The sequence below is a fragment of the Phyllobates terribilis genome, unplaced genomic scaffold (assembly GCF_046119375.1).
Source record: "Phyllobates terribilis strain yellow unplaced genomic scaffold, ASM4611937v1 Scaffold_7__3_contigs__length_470593459, whole genome shotgun sequence".
Classification (NCBI taxonomy): domain Eukaryota; kingdom Metazoa; phylum Chordata; class Amphibia; order Anura; family Dendrobatidae; genus Phyllobates; species Phyllobates terribilis.
Window position 1 is genome coordinate 238,063,608 of NW_027362767.1, and position 20,201 is coordinate 238,083,808.

At 49.6% G+C, this 20,201-nt stretch overlaps 1 protein-coding gene across 1 annotated transcript in view; it reads right to left on the reverse strand.

Annotated features, from left to right (window-relative positions):
• The window catches only part of LOC141154263 (ficolin-1-A-like), a 56,740-nt gene extending 37,226 nt beyond the window's left edge, over nucleotides 1–19,514 (reverse strand). The window contains exon 1 of the mRNA XM_073639899.1: nucleotides 19,356–19,514. Coding sequence (XP_073496000.1) covers nucleotides 19,356–19,425 — 70 coding nt within the window. The 5' untranslated portion in view covers nucleotides 19,426–19,514. The remainder of the gene's footprint in view (nucleotides 1–19,355) is intronic.
• Between the last annotated feature and the right edge of the window lie 687 nt (nucleotides 19,515–20,201).

The following is a 20,201-nucleotide window of genomic DNA, read 5'->3' on the forward strand; positions in this document are numbered from 1 at the left end:
AGATGGAGGAGGAGGTGCAGGAGCTGAGCAATGTGATTACATTGAGGTTAAATTGGTGACGCTGTTTTTTATACTAAAGAAAGATCCTATTGTTTTGGTTTTTTTACGTTATTTTTTAAGACAAATGCATTCACCGGGAAATGTCATTTTAACATTTTACAACCTTATCAGGCAATGTGGTGTGTGACACATCATCAGACACATCCTGTTTTATTTATGATGGAGGGACTCTGAAAGTCATAAAACCTATTTTTTATAGGGCCATCAGATGGCCCTTACTATTCTTAAAAGGCCAGCAGTCGGCCCTCGCTATTGTTAGAGAGCCATCAGCCGGCTATGCTTTGTTGTTCCCATTATTAACAAGTGGGTCTCCAATAGTGTTATTGCGTATCCAGTGACTGCAAGGGCTGCCAAAAATTTGTACGCAACCCAATACCCCTTTGAAGAGACATAGAGGAGGGTCTCAGTAAAAAAATGTTCCCATTATAAAGGAGCGGGTCTCCTATAGTGGTAATGCCCATGCTGTGACTGCAAGGGCTGCCAAAATTTGGGAAAAACCCCACTAAGAATTTAAAGACACATAGAGCTGGGCCACAGTAACAAGTACGACATGTTCCCATTAGAAAGGAGAGGGTCTGCTATACAGTTATAGGGTATGCAGTGAGTCCAACGGCTGACCAATTTTAGGAAAAACCCCACTAAGAATTTAAAGACACATAGAGCAGGGCCACAGTAACGACAAATTCCCATTAGAAAGGAGAGAGTCTGCTATACAGTTATAGGGTATGCAGTGAGTCCAACGGCTGACTAATTTTAGGAAAAAAAACATTAAAACTTTAAAAAAGCATAGAGCAGGGCCACAGTAACAACAAATTCTCATTAGAAAGGAGAGAGTCTCCCATAGTGTTGGCCTATGCAGTGAATGCAAGGGCTGCCAAAAATTGGGGGCACTCCAATGCCCCTTGGAAGAGACGTGGAGGAGGGCCTCATAAAAAAAAATGTTCCCATTAGAAAGGAGAGGGCCCCCTATACTTGTAATGCCCATGCACTAAGTGTATGGGCTGACAAACATTTACCCCTGGGGGGTATACATGAACATACTGTACAAAAAATTTTTTTACGGGCATCATAAACACCCTTTAAAAAAATTATGTGGGTGTTGCATCACGGACCACGGTCACCCTGGTGATATGGTAGTGGAGAAGGAGGAGGATGAGAGCAAATAGCAAAAATCAGGAAGCATATACTAATGTCTGGGTGTGAAAAGGTGCATGGGAATACACCTCCCAAGAAAAGACACTGGATTTGAGTTTATGTTATGCTGCTATCATTCGGTGGTGTTGAGAAGTCTGGCCCAATCCAGCCCTTGTTCATTTTTATAAGAGTCTGCCTGTCAGCATTTTCAGTTGACAGGCAGATGCGCTTATCAGTTATAATTCCACCAGCGGCACTAAAAACCCGCTCTGATAAAACGCTAGCGGCAGGGCAGGCCAGGACCTCCAAGGCATAGAGAGCCAGTTCATTCCACGTTTCCAGCTTGGATACCCAATAATTATAAGGTACAGAGGAATCATGGAGGACGTTGGTACGGTCGGCAAGGTACTCCCTCAGAATCTTCCAAAACTTTGCACTCCTTGTGAGAGTACCCCGCGCCTCAGGGCCTGTGCGATGGGAGGGTCTGAGAAAACTCTCCCAGAACTTTGACAGTGTTCCCCTGCCTCTGCTGGATTGAAGTTGTGTCGCTCTCGCCTGTACTCCTTGGTTATCCAACGAAGTGTGCCCTCTGCCGCCAGCGTTTTCAGATGGGAATTTTTTTAATAGTTCCGCAACAAGGGCCTTCTGGTGCAGCCCCATTTTTGTAGACCTGTCCACCTCAGGAATAAGAGATATAAAGTTATCCTTGTAGCGTGGGTGTAGAAGTGTCACCAATCAGTAATGACTGTCACCCAAAATTTTGAGAACGCGAGGGTCATGGGACAGGCAGCGTAACAAACTCAGCCATGCGTGCCAGACTACTAACAGGCAAGACTTCCGTGTCCTCTCCAAGAGGATGACTGACCATGCTCTCCTCCTCCTCCTCCTCTCTGTCCTCTGGCAATCCATGCTGAAGAGACGGTATGACAGCTGTGCAGGTAGTACCGTCTATAGTGCATGAAACTAGCTCCTGTCCTTCCTCCTCCTCCTCTTCCTCATTATCACCCAATCCACGTTGGGATGGGATGAGGCTTGGCTGTGTGTAATCACCCTGCATGGTTCCTTGCTCCATCTTATCGTGCTCCGCCTGCAATGCATCCTCTTTGATTGTGAGCAGAGAGCGTTTCAGAAGACAGAGAAGCGGGATGGTGACGCTAATTATGGCGTCATCGCCGCTCACCATCTTGGTGGAGTCCTCAAAGTTTTGGAGGATGGTACATATGTCTGACACCCATGTCCACTCCTGAGGTCTTATGTGTGGAGTCTGAACTGAATACCAACGGCCTTGTTGATGCTGGTACTCAACAACTGCCTTCTTCTGCTCACAAATCCTTCCCAACATCTGCAGTGTAGAGTTCCAACGCGTGGGGACATCGCACACCAGTCTGTGAGCCGGAAGCTGCAAACACTGCTGAAACACAGCAAGGGCGGCGGAAGCTGTAGCTGACTTTCTAAAATGGGCACACAGGCGGCATACTTTAACAAGCAGATCCGGCAGCTCTGGGTAGGATTTGAGAAACCGCTGAACCACGAGGTTAAGCACATGGGCCAGGCATGGTACGTGTGTGAGCTCGCCTCGCCTCAGAGGTGCCACCAGGATCCGGCCATTGTCACACACGACCATGCTTGTCTGTAGGTTCAGCGGTGTGAGCCACAGATCTGCCTGCTCTTTCAGAGCTGTCCACAACTCTTCAGCATTGTGCTGTTTGTCACCTAAGCATATTAGCTTCAGCACAGCCTGTTGCCGCTTGGCCAAGGCAGTGCTGCAGTGCTTCCAGCTTGTGACTGATGTGGTCATTTCGGAGATGGAGGTTGAAGAGTAGGAGGAGGATGAGGTGCAGGAGCTGTAGACCGTGGGGGCAACCTTGATTGACCTAGGGCCTGCAATCCTTGGCGTCGGGAGGACGTATTCTGTCCCAAGGTCCGACTGGGTCCCGGCTTCCACTATGTTAACCCAGTGTGCCGTCAGCGAGATGTACCGTCCCTGCCCACAAGCACTTGTCCACGTGTCCGTGATTAGGTGGACTTTCCCGGTAACTGCGTTGTTGAGGGCACGGCTAATGTTTTGGGACACGTGTTTGTGTAATGCGGGGATGGCACACCGGGAGGAATAGTGGCGGCTGGGGGCCGAGTACCGAGGGACGGCCGCTGCCATCAGGTTGCGGAATGCTTCCGTCTCCATGAGCCTAAAAGGCAACATTTCGAGCGCAAGCAGTCGTGAAATGTGAGAATTTATTAGTGTGGCCTGTGGGTCGTTGGCTGCATATTTGCGCTTGCGTTCCAGGGACTGTGGTATGGACAACTGAACACTGCGCTGGGACAAGGACATGGACGTGCTTCCTGAAGCTGCTACTTGAGAGTGCGCAACGACAGGTGCAGGGCAGGAGGCATCTTCTCATGCACCATGGACAAGGGATTGGCTTGCATGCACAACAGCGGAAGAAGCAATGGTGCCACCCGCAGACACTGTTCCTGGACCCTGGGGTTTGGCCCACAAAGTCGGGTGCTTTGCTGCCATGTGCCTGATCATGCTGGTGGTGGTCAGGCTGGTCGTTTTGCCACCCCTGCTGATGCTGACCTGGCAGGTGGTGAAAATGGCCTTTTTGGGGCTATCGGCAGAGTCTTTAAAAAACAACCAGACTCGGGAAGACCTAACAGTTGTACTGGCAACTTCCTTCGTGTTGGTGTTACGGGGAACGGTTGCCTGCCTTCTGTCTGCGGCCACCAGACTGCTTCTTCCTGCCTGTTGGGGTGCTCGGCCTCCCTCCCCCTGTTTGCTGCTGTCCTCGCTCTGCATGTCCTCCTGCCAGGTTGGGTCAGTTACTATATCATCCACCACCTCGTCTTCCACTTCCGCACCCTGGTCCTCTCCTGACTTTCTGACAATTGTGTCTCATCATCGTCCACCTCTTGTGACACTTTCCCACCGTTGCCTTCGTGTGACCGTGGCTGCTCAAATATTTGGTCATCGCTACACGCGATCTCCTCTTGCCCCGCTTCAAGTGGACCGGGTGAGAGGCCCGAATCCATAAATGGAAAAGTGAACAGCTTTTCAGAGTGTCCAAGTGTGGGATCAGTTGTCTCCGGGCACTCGGTGGGAGGAAGGAGGATCAGGGTGAGGAATATGCGGTCCAGACTCACGGCTACTGAGACTTGACCGTGTGGAAGACCGTGGTGGTGGTGGTGGTGGTGGCTAAGTGACTGGAAGCATTATCCGCTATCCAACCAACAACCTTTTGACACTGCTCTGGGTTCAATAGTGGTGTGCTGCGGTCCCCTAGGAATTGGGACAGGAAGGTCAGGCGAGAAGATGTGGGTGTTTGTTGTGGCACAATTTCAGCTTGCCCATGGCCTTGTCCTGGGCCTCTGCATGCACCATTACCATCACATCCAGTTCCCCGTCCCCCTTGCCACGTGCCTTGCCCATTTTAAATGGAGGACAGTATCTTCCACGCTCACTACAAATGACTGAGTTTGGAGCGAACTTATATGTGATCCGTGTGACGGAGAAAACAGAGTTTTAAATACCTGGCCTGTAGGTAAGTAGTTTGAACAACAAACTGGTGTGAATTGCTTCACTGACACACTAAAGGAAATTTTTAATGGAGGCCAGAAATGGCAGTATTTTCTGAAAACGTATATGTGATCTGACGCACCCAAGGGATGGGGACTCGGCACCCGGGCCCTGCTGTTAGTTTTGGGGGATGCCGCGGTCGCCGGCTCCCTAGGCCGTACCCTGGGGTCACTCTTAAAAAAGCAAGGAATTGGGGGAAAGGTGTATGGGAAAGGGGAAAGTTTGTGATGTCACCCGTGGTGTCTGGTGAGGATCACCAGCGCTGCTACAGTCCTCTGAGGCCGGTGGTCCGGCAGCTTCGTTGGTGCGGCTCCCCACAGGTGGAGCGGGGCCTCAGGGCAGCGTAGGAGAAGGGATGCAGGACAGAGGGGACCCAGCCGGGTCGGAGGAAGAATAGGCACACACACGACAGTTCACTTCAGTACCTTTACTGGTGGTGTTTCAGGCACGATCCAGGGCACTGTAGGGTGAAGGGTGCATTTCAGGACTCTCTCCCCAGTGAGTGGGTGTGGGGCCTCCTGTTTCTTGCCTTTTGCTGTTAAGTTTATGACCAGCCTGGAGCTAGGCCTAACTTGGTCTCTGTCTTGCAATGGCTGACCTGGTGGTAGGGCCTTCTGTTGGAGTTCACACTCCCTGGTTTCTTGGGCCTCAGTGACTCCTGACCCTGGTATATCAGTCAGCTTTTGGTGTTCCTGGGACATGTAGTTCACCAGGGGTTCCGGTTGTTTCTGCTGGTCCTAGAGATCCTTGCAGACACGGACCCGGTGTCCGGTAAATTCTTGTGGGGTGAGCTGGTTAAGCTCCTCTGCCCCCTATGTAGCTCGCCACTCCACTTGCCTTCGGCCGCGCTCGGGGCCCTCACTAGGCTTCACACTGGCAGTAGGCCTCGCTACTCTTCACCGCTCTTACGGCATCGGCACGCCTTAGGCTCACTGACTGAGCTTTTTGAGTCTGAACTCTCTCTAGAGGCACTGGAACTACCTCTGTCCCCTGAGGAAACTTCTCTAGACTGAGCTCCACTGCAGGCTGACCTCTCTCAGGCTCATCTTCTGCAGGAACTGACTGCCTAGCTCCACCTTCCCTTTTTATATCCCTATCCGGGCTCCCTCTGGTGGTCTGAGGTGGAAGGTGGAGGTGTGTGTATGCTGTGAGGGCCTCTTGTGGAGGAATCCGTCCATGCACCCCTCTAGGATCTATGGCACTAATGCACAGCAGGGCGCCACATTTCCCCCTAGCAAAGCTCAGTACTCCCGAACTGAAGTAATTTTTAGAACAACAATAATAACAACTCTTCCCTTTATGGGAGGCACTTGCTTGAACGTTACATAATAAAACATTATAAATAACAAATATATACATATATACAATAAGCAACCTCAGAATTCAAGTCTCTTTTGGTGAGGTTCCCCGATAGGATGTCCATCTCACAGGGCAGAGTACTTGGTAGCTTGAGGGACCTGTCCCAAACCCTCTAAGTAGGCTCTGGGGTGGCAGCAGGGTATGACGATCCTAAGTTGGCCCTCCGTTAGTGCCACACCAGACAGGTTTTTCTTCTGAGGTCACCTAAAGGGGCACTCCAGGGAGTGCAATTATTTACAATAAATAGTTTTTTGGGCTGCACATAGTCCTCAGCCACAGAGTTCTGTATGTACCCTTACCGGTAATTAAAAGCAAACAAGGAAAGTGTCCATTTCACTTAGATTGTCCATTATAAAGCAAAACACAAGTTAATAAATACATATATGAAAATACACAATATAATACCCCAGGGGCAACTATCTACACTGTCAGAGCTTCCTTCTTTACTCTCTGTATCTGACAGGGGTCTGACCTCGTGTGCTACGTGTCGACCTACGTGGTACTGGGATGCGTGAGGCACTAGTATTTGCACTACCTCCCATTCTGTGAGTTCTAAGTGTTGGGAAACTGCAGGGTTGCCTTAACCTCTCTACAGGACTGGCAAGTATACCATTGGCTGGGCCTTCTTGCTCTGCTCCAACCGGGGATCCTTCTTCCGGGGATTCTTCTTGAGCAGGCTCTTCTGAAGCACTTACAGGCTCTACTTGCTGTGGAGGGTCTTCTGGCTGTTGAAAGAAGTGGATCACAGGTATTATTACTGCTCCTCCTAGTTGAGGCCAATCTGCCGGGAAATCTCCTAAATCAGTATGGAGTACTGCTTCTTTAGGCTCCTCCGGTATGGTGAGAGGCGCTTCTTCTTGGGGCTTTAGCAGGTCTGGACACAACTTCAGATGGTCTCTAGATACCGTTGCAGTCGTTCTTCCTCTGTCTCTACTAATTAGGCAGGTCTTCTTATTATCAAATCTTGAAGTTAACACAGTGTAGGGTTCTCTCTCCCACTAGTTATCAAGTTTGTGGTTTCTCCTCTTCCTCTTTAACACCACTTCTCCTGGTGTGAAGGGTTCTACAGGCGCACTTTTATTGTAGTGGGCTTCCGGCTTGTCCCTCACCCGAGGGAGGCTGTCTTCGACACAGGCCTGTACTCTTCTGTACTGCTCCTGTCTGGTCGTGTCCCAGTCCTCAGTAGACATATCTGCCTCTGGTTCTATTACACCAAGCTCCAGGTCCATGGGCAACTTCCCGGGTCTGGCTCGCATGAGATATGCTGGAGTACAATTGGTGGAACTCACAGGTATGTGGTTGTACAGATCTACCAGGTCAGATAGTAGGTCTGGCCACTGATTTCTCTCCTCTAGTGGTAAGGTCTTCAGCAGGTCGATGATGATGTTATTCATCTTTTCACAGAGACCGTTGGTTTGGGGGTGGTACGGTGTAGTCCGGATCTTTTTACACCCGTACAGATGGCAGAACTCCTTGAACAGTTCGGCTTCAAAGGCTGGGCATTGATCTGTCAGCACCTGCTCCGGGTATCCATGGGGCCTGCAGAAGTACGTCTGAAACATCTTCGCCGCAGTTTCTGCCGTCAGATCCTTCACGGGGGCGACCACCAGGAACCGGGAGTAGTGATCCACCATGGTCAGGGTATAGGAATATCCTGACCTGCTGGGTGACAGCTTGACATGATCCAGGGCCATGATCTCCAAGGGACGAGTCGTCTTGATGGGTTGCAGGGGTGCCTTCTGGCTGCTGTAGTCTTTTCTTTTGAGGCTACAGGGTCCACAATTCCGGCACCATGTCTCAATGGAACTGCGCATACCTACCCAATAAAACCGACACTTCAGCAGGGTTTCTAGCTTCTTCCAGCCAAAGTGCCCTGCTTGATCGTGGTAGGCCTCCAACACCATCTGGATGTCTGTCTTGGGCACCACTATCTGCCATACCATCTCATGGGTTTTAGGGTTGACGTACCTCCAGCACAGTTTCTCTCTATAGATGAACAGCCGGCTCCTCTCATTCCACAGCTGCTTGGCTTGTAGAGACTCGTCCTTCTCCATGGAGGAATCTTCCTGGGTTATCAGCTCTTTGATACGGCTAACAACCGGGTCGCTGTCCTGGGTCTCCTTCCAGCTGTGGTGAGGCAAGGGGTTTAACGTCTTACCGCGATGCCTCCTGGAGGCTCATTGCTTGTGGACCACTCCATTACGGTGGAAGGCAGGTAGCTCAATCTCCTCCAAGTCATCCACTTCTTCTTCAGTGTCCGACTGGTGAGGCATCCTGGACAGGGCATCGGCGTTGGCGTTCTTGCGGCCCGCCCAGTACTTAATAGTGAATTGGTAGTTTGACAGCCGAGCCATCCATCGTTGCTCCATGGCTCCTAACTTGGCTGTTTCTAGATGAGTCAAGGGGTTGTTATCAGTGAAGCCAGTGAACTTGCTGGAGGCTAGGTAGTGCTTGAACCGCTCGGTGATGGCCCAGACCAGGGCCAGGAACTCCAACTTGAAGCTGCTATAGTTCTCTGGGTTCCTCTCGGTTGGGCGGAGCTTCCTGCTTGCATAGGCGATCACCTTTTCTTGGCCATTCTGCTTCTGACTCAGTACAGCTCCTAATCCTTCGTTGGTGGCATCAGTGTACAGCAGGAACGGTTGGCTGTAGTCAGGGTAGGCTAGGTTCTCTTCGCCGGTCAGGATCCCCTTCATCACCTCAAAGGATTCAGCTTGCTCCTTACCCCACTGGAACGGGGGGATTCTGCCTCTGGGGGACTGTCCTACCAGGAGGTCTTGCAGAGGCGCAGCCTTCTTGGTATAGTCCTTCACAAACCTCCGGTAATACCCGACTAGTCCCAGGAACTGACGTACCTCCTTGAGGCTCTTCGGCTCCGGCCATTTCTGGATGGCAGTGACCTTCTCCGGGTCTGATGCTACTCCCTCTGGACTAACGATGTGCCCCAGGTACTGTACCTTTCGCTTGAGCAGGTGGCACTTTGAGGGCTTCAGCTTCATCCCATACCGGGACAGCGACTCAAATACCTCCGCCAGGTGCTTCAAGTGGTCCTCATACGTTTTGGAGTACACTATCACGTCATCCAGGTATAGTAGTACAGTCTCGAAGTTGCAGTGTCCCAGGCAGCACTCCATCAATCTCTGGAATGTTCTAGGGGCGTTGCAGAGTCCAAACGGCATACTATTGAACTCGCAAAGTCCCATCGGGGTGGTGAAGTCCGTCTTCTCCCGATCCTCCTCAGCAACAGCTACTTGCCAGTACCCACTAGTGAGGTCAAGGGTGGAGAAGTAATTTGCAGACTTTAAGGCAGCCAGGGATTCCTCTATACGTGGTAAAGGGTATGCATCTTTATGTGTAATGCAATTTACTTGTCTGTAATCTACACACATTCTCATGCTTCCATCCTTTTTCCTGATTAGAACTAGGGGAGCTGCCCAGGAACTACAACTATCCCTTACTACCCCTGCCTTCTTCATGTCGTGCAACATCTCCTTTGCCTTCTGGTAGTGTGCTGGCGGTATAGGCCTGTAACGTTCTTTGATGGGTGGATGGTCACCTGTGGGGATATGGTGTTGAACCCCCTTAATCCTCCCAAAGTCAACTGGATGCTTACTGAATACCTGCGCTTATTCCAGGGGCGGACACAGACTGTAGTGGGCCCCTGTGCAAGAAATTTTTGGGGACCCCCCCTGCCCTTCATAAGGCAACAAAGTTATGTAAACATAACCCCCCCATGTGCAGCTCTCACCCCCCCATGTGCAGCTCACCCCACCGTGCATCTCACCCCCCCGTGCATTTCACCCACCCCGTGCATTTCACCCACCCCGTGCATCTCACCCCCCCCGTGCATCTCATCCCCCCCGTGTGCATCTCTCACCCCCCCACATGTGCATCTCTCACCCCCCCACATGTGCATCTCTCATCTCTCCCCCCCACATGTGCACATCTCTCATCTCTCCCCCCCACATGTGCACATCTCTCATCTGTCCTCCCCACATGTGCACATCTCTCATCTCTCCCCCCCCACATGTGCACATCTCTCATCCCCCTCCCCCACATGTGCACATCTCTCATCCCCCCCCCACCATAGTGCATCTCTCATCCCCCCCCCACCATAGTGCATCTCTCACCCCCCCCACCATAGTGTATCTCTCATCCCCCCCACCATAGTGCATCTCTCACCCCCCCACCATAGTGCATCTCTCATCCCCCCCACCATAGTGCATCTCTCATCCCCCCCACCACAGTGCATCTCTCATCCTCCCCCCCATAGTGCATCTCTCATCCCCCCCCACCACAGTGCATCTCTCATCCCCCCCCACCACAGTGCATCTCTCATCCCCCCCACCACAGTGCATCTCTCACCCCCCCCACCATAGTGCATCTCCCCTCCCCCACCACAGTGCATCTCTCATCCTCCCCCACCACAGTGCATCTCTCATCCCTCCCCCACCATAGTGCATCTCTCCCCCCCCACCACAGTGCATCTCTCATCCTCCCCCCCACCACAGTGCATCTCTCACCCCCCCACCACAGTGCATCTCTCATCCCCCCCCACCATAGTGCATCTCTCCCCCCCACCACAGTGCATCTCTCATCCTCCCCCCCATAGTGCATCTCTCCCCCCCCACCACAGTGCATCTCTCATCCTCCCCCCACCACAGTGCATCTCTCATCCCCCCCCACCACAGTGCATCTCTCATCCTCCCCCCCATAGTGCATCTCTCATCCCCCCCCCCACTCCTAGTTAATTGTATTTAAAAAAAAATAAAACTTGTTATACTTACCCCCATGCGATCCCTGCAGAATCCTGGCGCTCGTCCAAATCGCTGACACCAGGTTCTCCTGACTTCCGGCCATGTGACGGCGCCATCACATGACCGGAAGTCAGGGGAATCACGAAGGCGCTGCCGCAGCAGCGCAGCGCAGCGCAGCGCTGGGATGTCCCGGACCCGGCGCATAGCATGGGGCCGGGGGCCCCATGAGGAGAGAGACGCACAAGAGGGGGGCCCCCAACGGGGCTCCGAGGGGGCCCCTACCGGCCGGGCCCCATACTGGAGTCAGGACAGTCATGCCCTGATTGCGGCCCTGCTGGAGGGGCCCCCTCTCCCTCGGGGCCCCCGTTCAATGAACCGGCTGCACGGGCGGTAGTTCCACCCCTGGCTTATTCCTGAACCACCCGGTGTACACCCTGCTTCTGATGGACAGGAGTGGTGTCTGTCCCAACGTGGAGCTGTTGAGACCAATCCTCCACCTGGGTTGCCGGGTCATTATCCTCCACTTCGTCTGGTGAGGTTAAGGACTCTGCCTTGTGTATGGAGTTGTTATTTACTGTGTACAGTTTGGTAACAGTGGCATAGCGTGGTAATCTAACCTCGTCCCCCCCATAGTTTAGGAGGCGTACGGGCACCCTCCCATTGCGTACATCCACTACCCCTCTGGCAGTCAAGAGTGTAGGCCTATGTTCCAAGCTAAGGGGCTCTACTACCGCCTGGTAGCTCCGTCCTTTTAGACCTATTGCTGCTCTACACCTAATCAATTTTTCACTCATCGGGGGAATCACAATGGGTACCGGGTCTGTCACCCGTACAATTTCACCGCCTGTTAGCTTTACCTGTTGCTGGTACATAAGGACTCGGATCTCTTTCTGGAGCGCCCTCCTCTGCCCTGGTCTGGCAGTGTCAGCTATCTGTTGGAGCAAGAACAACACTTCTCCCAAACAGTTACTAACAATATTAGTGCCAAGTACCATATACAAGTCTGTGTCATCAGGATTAGTCTCTACTACAATTAGTCCCTGGTCCTTCAGTTCCACTCTTCCCACCTTTACTGCCACATCCTTAACCCCGACTAGGTTAAGGGGGAGTCCGTTTGAGGCATAGACGGAAAGGTTTGGAGCTGGTGGGCTTAGGTCATCCATGGATCAGAACCTTTTGTAGAGGACGTCAGGCATGATGGTTACCTGAGATCCTGTGTCCAGCAGAGCGGATGTCGCGATGCCGTCCAGCACAACGGACAGGAAAGGTCTTCCTCCCACGAACCTGCTGTACCAGTCTGTTGGGCCTGGGGAGTCTTCTCCTGGGTGTCGGCCCTCGGCCCCAGGGTTTTCTCATTTAAAGGACAGCTCTGGATGGTGTGACCTGACTTGTGGCAGCGGTGGCAGACAGGGTCCCTTGGTGGACGGCGTTGGTCGCTGATCCTCCCAGGGGGTGGTGTTGTCCTCTTCCTCCTTCTCATCCAGGGAACATCCTCAGGGCAGTCGGCTAGCAGGATCCTTCCTTCCTCCTCGGGCTCCGTCCGCAGCTGCAGGGCGCTCAGCACAGTGGTCAGGGTTTTGCTCAACTGACGCACTTCAGAGCGCAGGCTGTCCAGCTCACTAGGGGACGTTGCTGGAACCTTGGCTTCAGCAGCCATTGGGGAAAAGGTGGACGCTGCAGGCACTGGGGTGGCCCCACCCTGGTAACATTGGATAGCAGTTGTTTCCAGGGGCTGCAGTCCTTTTATAGCCATGTCCTTAAGGGTGTCAAAGGTGGATTATCTAGGGACCACCAACGCACAGTCCTGCTCTCCTCTTGGGACCTCAGTCCCCGGATAAACTGTTCCTTCAGCATTTTATTTTCATCATTGATGCTGGTTGGACTAACCTGTTTCAGAGCTCGCAGGGCCCCTTGTAAACGCCAGGCATAGACCCGAACACTGTCCTCCGGTTGCTGAGAGCAGTTGTAGAACCTCATCCGGAGGTCTGTCTCAGTACGATTCTCAAAGACAGTCTGTAACTTTTTAAAGATTGCGGACACTGACTCCTGGTCTGCAGCCGACCAGGTTTCTACTTCTCGCTCCGCAGCACCAGTCAATTGTCCTAATACAACAGCGGCTCTTTGCTTGCCTGTCATAGAGTACATGTCCAGTATAAAGCATATTTTCCTTTTAAATCCAGACAAGGCATCTGGTTTGCCGCTGTACTGGGGGAGCCACTTCGCTCCAGGGATGTACGGTAGGGCCATGGGTATGACAGGGGTTACAGGCCCTGCTGGTAGAGCGGCTGCTCCAGCCTGCTCGGCGCCGAGCGCGGGTTGGTTATCAGAGCCAGTAACCGGTACTCCGGCGTTGTGCTGCTCTTCGGACATTCTGGCGCCCCCCTAGTGAACCGTGGCCTACCTTCTTTTCTTCCGGTAGGTCGCAGCTCCGCAGGTGACGGTCTTCTTCAGGACCTTGCGTTGCTTGCGTCCTACGTCAGAGCGTTCACTGGCGCTCCTTCCAGGACCTGGCGCTTCCTGGTTTGACGTTGAGGTGTGGGGCGTGTCCGGGGCTTCGCGCGCTTTAGCAGGTACGCCTCTTAGTTTCCCGCGGTTACGCCCTTCTTCCCGCTCGGCGGCCCAACAATGGCGGCAATCTTCACCACAGTTAAATACACAGTTCAGAATAAAGGCGCACAGTACCCGGTGGCAACGGGCATAACACTCCGTCACTGCAGCGGGCACTGAATCCTGTTCGTGACGCCAGGAAGAGATGACGCGCCCAAGGGATGGGGATTCGGCGCCCTGGCCTTGCTGTTAGTTTTGGGGGATGCCGCGGTGGCCGGCTCCCGAGGCCGTACCCTGGGGTCATTCTTAAAAAAGCAAGGAATTGGGGGAAAGGTGTATGGGAAAGGGGAAAGTTCGTGACGCCACCCGTGGTGTCTGGTGAGGATCACCAGCGCTGCTACAGTCCTCTGAGGCCGGTGGTCCGGCAGCTTAGTTGGTGCGGCTCCCCACAGGTGGAGCGGGGCCTCAGGGCAGTGTAGGAGAAGGGATGCAGGACAGAGGGGACCCAGCCGGGTCAGAGGAAGAATAGGCACACACACGACAGTTCACTTCAGTACCTTTACTGGTGGTGTTTCAGGCACGATCCAGGGCACTGTAGGGTGAAGGGTGCATTTCAGGACTCTCTCCCCAGTGAGTGGGTGTGGGGCCTCCTGTTTCTTGCCTTTTGCTGTTAAGTTTATGACCTGCCTGGAGCTAGGCCTAACTTGGTCTCTGTCTTGCACCGGCTGACCTGGTGGTAGGGCCTTCTGTTGGAGTTCACACTCCCTGGTTTCTTGGGCCTCAGTGACTCCTGACCCTGGTATATCAATCAGCTTTTGGTGTTCCTGGGACATGTAGTTCACCAGGGGTTCCGGTTGTTTCTGCTGGTCCTAGAGATCCTTGCAGACACAGACCCGGTGTCCGGTAAATGCTTGTGGGGTGAGCTGGTTAAGCTCCTCTGCCCCCTATGTAGCTCGCCACTCCACTTGCCTTCGGCCGCGCTCGGGGCCCTCACTAGGCTTCACACTGGCAGTAGGCCTCGCTACTCTTCACCGCTCTTACGGTGTCGGCACGCCTTAGGCTCACTGACTGAGCTTTTTGAGTCTGGACTCTCTCTAGAGGCACTGGAACTACCTCTGTCCCCTGAGGAAACTTCTCTAGACTGAGCTCCACTGCAAGCTGACCTCTCTCAGGCTCATCTTCTGCAGGAACTGACTGCCTAGCTCCACCTTCCCTTTTTATATCCCTATCCGGGCTCCCTCTGGTGGTCTGAGGTGGAAGGTTTAGGTGTGTGTATGCTGTGAGGGCCTCTTGTGGAGGAATCCGTCCATGCACCCCTCTAGGATCTGTGGCACTAATGCACAGCAGGGCGCCACAGATCCGTGTGACGGAGAAAACACAGTTTTAAATAGCTGGATTTTTAGGGCTGTAATATGGAAAGGACCTGGCTGTATTCTGCAGTGCCAACAAGCAAATGACGCAGAAAAACGGTGTTCTCTGGATTCCTTTTTATGCAAATAATGAGGATTAAGATCCAAAAAACAGTATTCCTGGCCCCTGAGACCTGGGCCTTTGTATAGAAATATCTAACAGCAGCAGAAGGCAGAATTGGAATGGAGCCTCTTGTGCTATATGCACTGCAGTCTGCTATATACACTGCCTGCCTGCCTATATACACTGCCTGCCTGATATCTCTGCAGATGGATTAGTTAGTCCTCAAAAGGACTGTTTGTTAAGATGGATATGTGTAATGTACGGTTTTTCTCCCTACACTACCTAATACACAAGCAAATCTCTCCCTGACGCAGCAGCACCTCTCCCTACACTGTCTGATCCGGAGTGACTGTGACGAGCATGGCGGCACCAGGTCTGATATAGACCTGATGACGCTGTGCGGCCAGCCAATCACTGTAATGCCACAACCAACATGGCTACGGCATTACAGTGAGTGGCAGGCAATCCCTGCATGTTCATTGGCTCTGCAAAGAGTGCCAGGGGACCCGAGCTCCCGCCGAGCAACCTGAAAATGCTCGGCGAGCACCGAGCGGTAGCGAACATGCTCGCTCATCACTACTTCCAATGTCACAAGATTGTTTTGTGTTGTTCTTTAAACTTTTTTCAATATATATCCTCCTTTATTTCCTCTCTCGTTTATGTAATATCCTTCTTTATTGTATTCAGAGTTTCTTCCTCATATTTTAAGATTAGGCTTCATTAACCGGAAAGAACATTCTGTCAAAATGTCATTCCATTGTGTTGTAAAGAGGGAGACTTGTGCTGAGAAATGACAATAGACGTTTTATTTAGATAAAGGTAAGGTCATGCACTTGGGCAGAGGAAATAAAATGTATAATTATGTGCTAAGTGGTAAAACTGTCACTGAAAAAGACCTGGACTTCTGAGTGGACGGCAAACTCAACTTTAGTGACCAGTACCAGGCAGCTGCGGCCAAGACAGATAAAATAATGGGATGTATTAAAAGAGGCATAGATGGACGCACAACCAGTTGAAGATTGTGCTGGTGTCGGCGGGGCCCCCACCCACATGGGCCCAGTCGCAACCTTCTCGATAGTGGTCATTACACCCCTGGGCTTCGGTGTATAAGAAGGACATAGCTGAACTAGTGCAGGTGCAGAGAAGAGCGACCAAGGTTATTAATCCCTTCTCAACCTTGGGCGTTCTGAGTACGTCCAGGCGATTTTGCACGCACAGAGACTGTATGCGTGTGATCGCCACCGGGTGTCAGCTGATTCTGACAGCTGACACCTGGCTCTCAGTACCAGGAAAGGTGCCCGCACCGCACCGGCACTTTAACCCCCTAAATGCTGCGATCGCTGCAATCATAGCATTTAGCGAGCGAGCAGAGGGATAGAAGCCCCTCTGTTCTTGGATCACAGACCCAGCGACGTTATCGCGGGGGACCGATCGTTGCCATGGTGACTCGATGTCGTCATGACGACATCCGGGTCACCAGGCAATAGCAAGGTAGTTAGATCATGCGAAGTGCATGATTAAAATATCTTGTGTCTGCAGGGCTGACAGTTATAAGACATAGCAATGCTCGTACATTGCTATGCCTTATAACTGTGATCAGACTGCAGAAAGTGAAAGTCTCATAGTGAGACAAAATTAAAAAAAAAGTGAAAAAAGTTGTAAAAATATTAAAAAAAAAATCACAAAATAATAAAAAAAAATAAAAAATATATTGTACCCATAAATATTATTATGAAAAAAATAACTAAATAACCAATAAAGTACACATATTTGGTATCGCCACATCTGGAATGACCCGACCTATAAATCTGTCCCACTAGTTAACCCCTTTAGTAAACACCGTAAAAAATAAAAACCAAGGCAAAAAATGGTGCTTTATCTTCATACTGCCAAACAAAAAGTAGAATAAAATATGATCAAAAAGACAAATGTATATGAAAAATGGTACCACTGAAAACATCATCTTGTCCCGCAAAAAACAAGCTGCCATACAGCTCCATCAGCCGAAACATAAAAAATATATACCTCTGAGAATAAAGCGATGCAAAAATAATTATTTTTCCTACAAAATAGTTTTTATTGTGTAAAAGTGTCAAAACATAAAAAAGCGATATAAATGTCTTGAATGTGGTTTTGAGCACCTTGAGAGGTGCAGTTTTTAGAATGGTGTCACTTTTGGGTATTTTCTGTCATATAGACCCCTCAAAGTGACTTCAAATGTGATGTGGTCCCTAAAAAAAATGGTTTTGTAAATTTCGTTGGAAAAATGAGAAATCGCTGATCAAATTTTAACCCGTATAACTTCCTAACAAAATAAAAATTTGTTTCAAAAGTTGTGCTGATGTAAAGTAGACACGTGGGAAATGTTATTTATTAACTATTTTATGTGACATATCTCTCTGATTTCAGTGCATAACAATTCAGAGTTTAAAAATTGCTACATTTTCAACATTTTTGCCAAATTTCTGTTTTGTTTTTTTCTTCACAAACAAACGCAAGTGATATCGAAGAAATTTTAGCACTATCATGAAGTACAATATGTCACGAAAAAACAGTCTCGGATTCAGCGGGGTCTGTTGAAGCGTTCCAGAGTAATTACCTCATAAAGTGACAGTGGTCAGAATTGTAAAATTGGCCTGGTCAGGAAGGTGAAAACAGGCTTGGGGGTGAAGGGGTTAAAGGGAATCTGACAGCTGATACATACTGCTCAAACCACTGGCTGTACAATTTTAGCCAGGTATACTTAACTCTGAAACGCTGATGCTTTTCAGAGAGAAACATGCTTTAAAAGCAGTCGGGGACCTAGCCAAATGAGTGAATAATTGAAAAGTCGAGTCCCCAATTGCTTCTCCCCATCTGCCAACAATGATTGACGTCTGTCTCATTATACCCGCGCACAGGGAGAGACCTGTCACTCAAAGGGAGTGGGTGCGGAGAAGCCTGCAGGGACTGCAGGGATCTGCCTTTTCAACTAGTTACTCACGCGACTCAGTCCCCAGCGGCTTTTAAAATAGTTTTTTTCTCTGAAACACTGCCGCATTAAAGAGTCAAACATATATGGCTGAGATCACACAATCAGTGCCTGATGCATGCTGCCTGTGGTTCGGGCAGCATTTACAGTGGGTACGGAAAGTATTCAGACCCCTTTACATTTTTCACTCTTTGTTTCATTGCAGCCATTTGGTAAATTCTAAAAAAATCTTTTTTTTTTCTCATTAAAGTACACTCTGCACCCCATCTTGACTGAAAAAAAAACAGAAATGTAGAAATTTTTGCAAATTTATTAAAAAAGAAAAACTGAAATATTACATGGTCATAAGTATTCAGACCCTTTGCTCACACACTCATATTTAAGTCACATCTTGTCCATTTCCTTGCGATCCTCCTTGAGATGGTTCTACTCCTTCATTGGAGTCCAGCTGTGTTTAATTAAACTGATAGGACTTGATTTGGAAAGGCACACACCTGTCTATATAAGACTGCACCGCTCACAGTGCATGTCAGACCAAATGAGAATCATGAGATCAAAGGAACTGCCCAAGGAGCTCAGAGACAGAATTGTGGCAAGGTACAAATCTGGCCAAGGTTACAAAAGAATTTCTGCATTACTCAAGGTTCCTAAGAGCACAGTGGCCTCCATAATCCTTAAATGGAAGAAGTTTGGGACCATCAGAAGTCTTCCTAGACCTGGCCGTCCAGCCAAACTGAGCACTTTCGGGAGAAGAGCCTTGGTGAGAGAGGTAAAGAAGAACCCCAAGATCACTGTGGCTGAGCTCCAGAGCTGCAGTAGGGAGATGGGAGAAAGTTCCACAAAGTCACTGAGAGCAGCAACTGACATTCAGTATTGGACCCAGGAAGGATGAGTAAAGCACATGTTGTTTTGTTTTTTTCTTTTTAAAAAAAAAACAAACATCCTGGGGACATCTCTTTAAGGATGTGGTTTTGAAATACATTTGTGATTTTAACTTATTTTGTATGGTGAATATCGTGGTTTTAAAAAGATGGAATTAAAAAAATAATCATTTTAATCTATATGACAAAATGCTGGAATTTCTGTGTTTATTATATTGTATGAAATCATGTAGCACTCCATGTAAATCTGAGCACAGGATCTGTCCAAGACTATGGGAGGAAACCCAGGGGAGCTGATTTATACAATTGTTTGGTTGTTTTGGGAGGGGGGGGGGGGTTATGCCTTTTTTTATTCACACATTTTTAATAGCATCGTTTAGGTCTTTTAGACAAACTTATAGAAACTTCCTAAAACAAACCCCATCACACCTAGAGCATAATGTGTTTAAAAAAATAGCACCAAAAGTGAGGAAAACCTCCACAAACAAATACAAAACATTGGTATTAGTGCATTTTGCTTCTGAATTTTTGCCTAATATCAGGATTTGTTTTTCCCTCCCCAAAAAAATAAGGCTGTGTGTAAAATCAGAAGGGCTCACCTGGACAGGAATCATCAGCATGGGAGAAGGCGGCCACCGTCCAGATGACTGCAAACAATGACATCCACATGATTATTTGATCTGCACTTTCTTTGTGTCAAGATCCAGGGATGTGAGGAGCGACTCGTCTTATAGATCTCACCATGGCTAAGCCGCTCCCCTTCTTATCCCGTCATTAGGAAATACACAGCCCTAGAAACAGATAATGCGATATCATTCTTCTCGCACGACATCGCGTGCAACAGAAAAATGCTTTTCTAGTGAAGGACAAATATTAAAATATTGGCTTATGACTGACTGAACCTGGGCTGCCATACTATCAGGCTGGACAAATTCACAAAGAAATATTTTCTTATATCTATAATAAATAAAACCAAATAAATGTGTCAGACAAGTCCCCTATGTTATTTGCATGTACTGTTATTACTTATTCATTTACTGCAGGGTATTTGCTCATTTTATTTTTTTATCTTAGATTTTGTCTGTTAAATGACCACAGTGGGAATTTGCACCTACAGTGCTGGCCAAAAGTATTGGCACCCCTGCAATTCTGTCAGATAATACTCAGTTTCTTCCTGAAAATGATTGCAATCACAAATTCTTTGGTATTATTATCTTCATTTAATTTGCTTGCAAGGAAAAAACACAAAAGAGAATGAAGCAAAAATCAAATCATTGATCATTTCACATAAAACTCCAAAAATGGGCCGGACAAAAGTATTGGCACCCTCAGCCTAATACTTGGTTGCACAACCTTTAGCCAAATAACTGCGAACAACCGCTTCCGGTAACCATCAATGAGTTTCTTACAATGCTCTGCTGGAATTGTAGACCATTCTTCTTTGG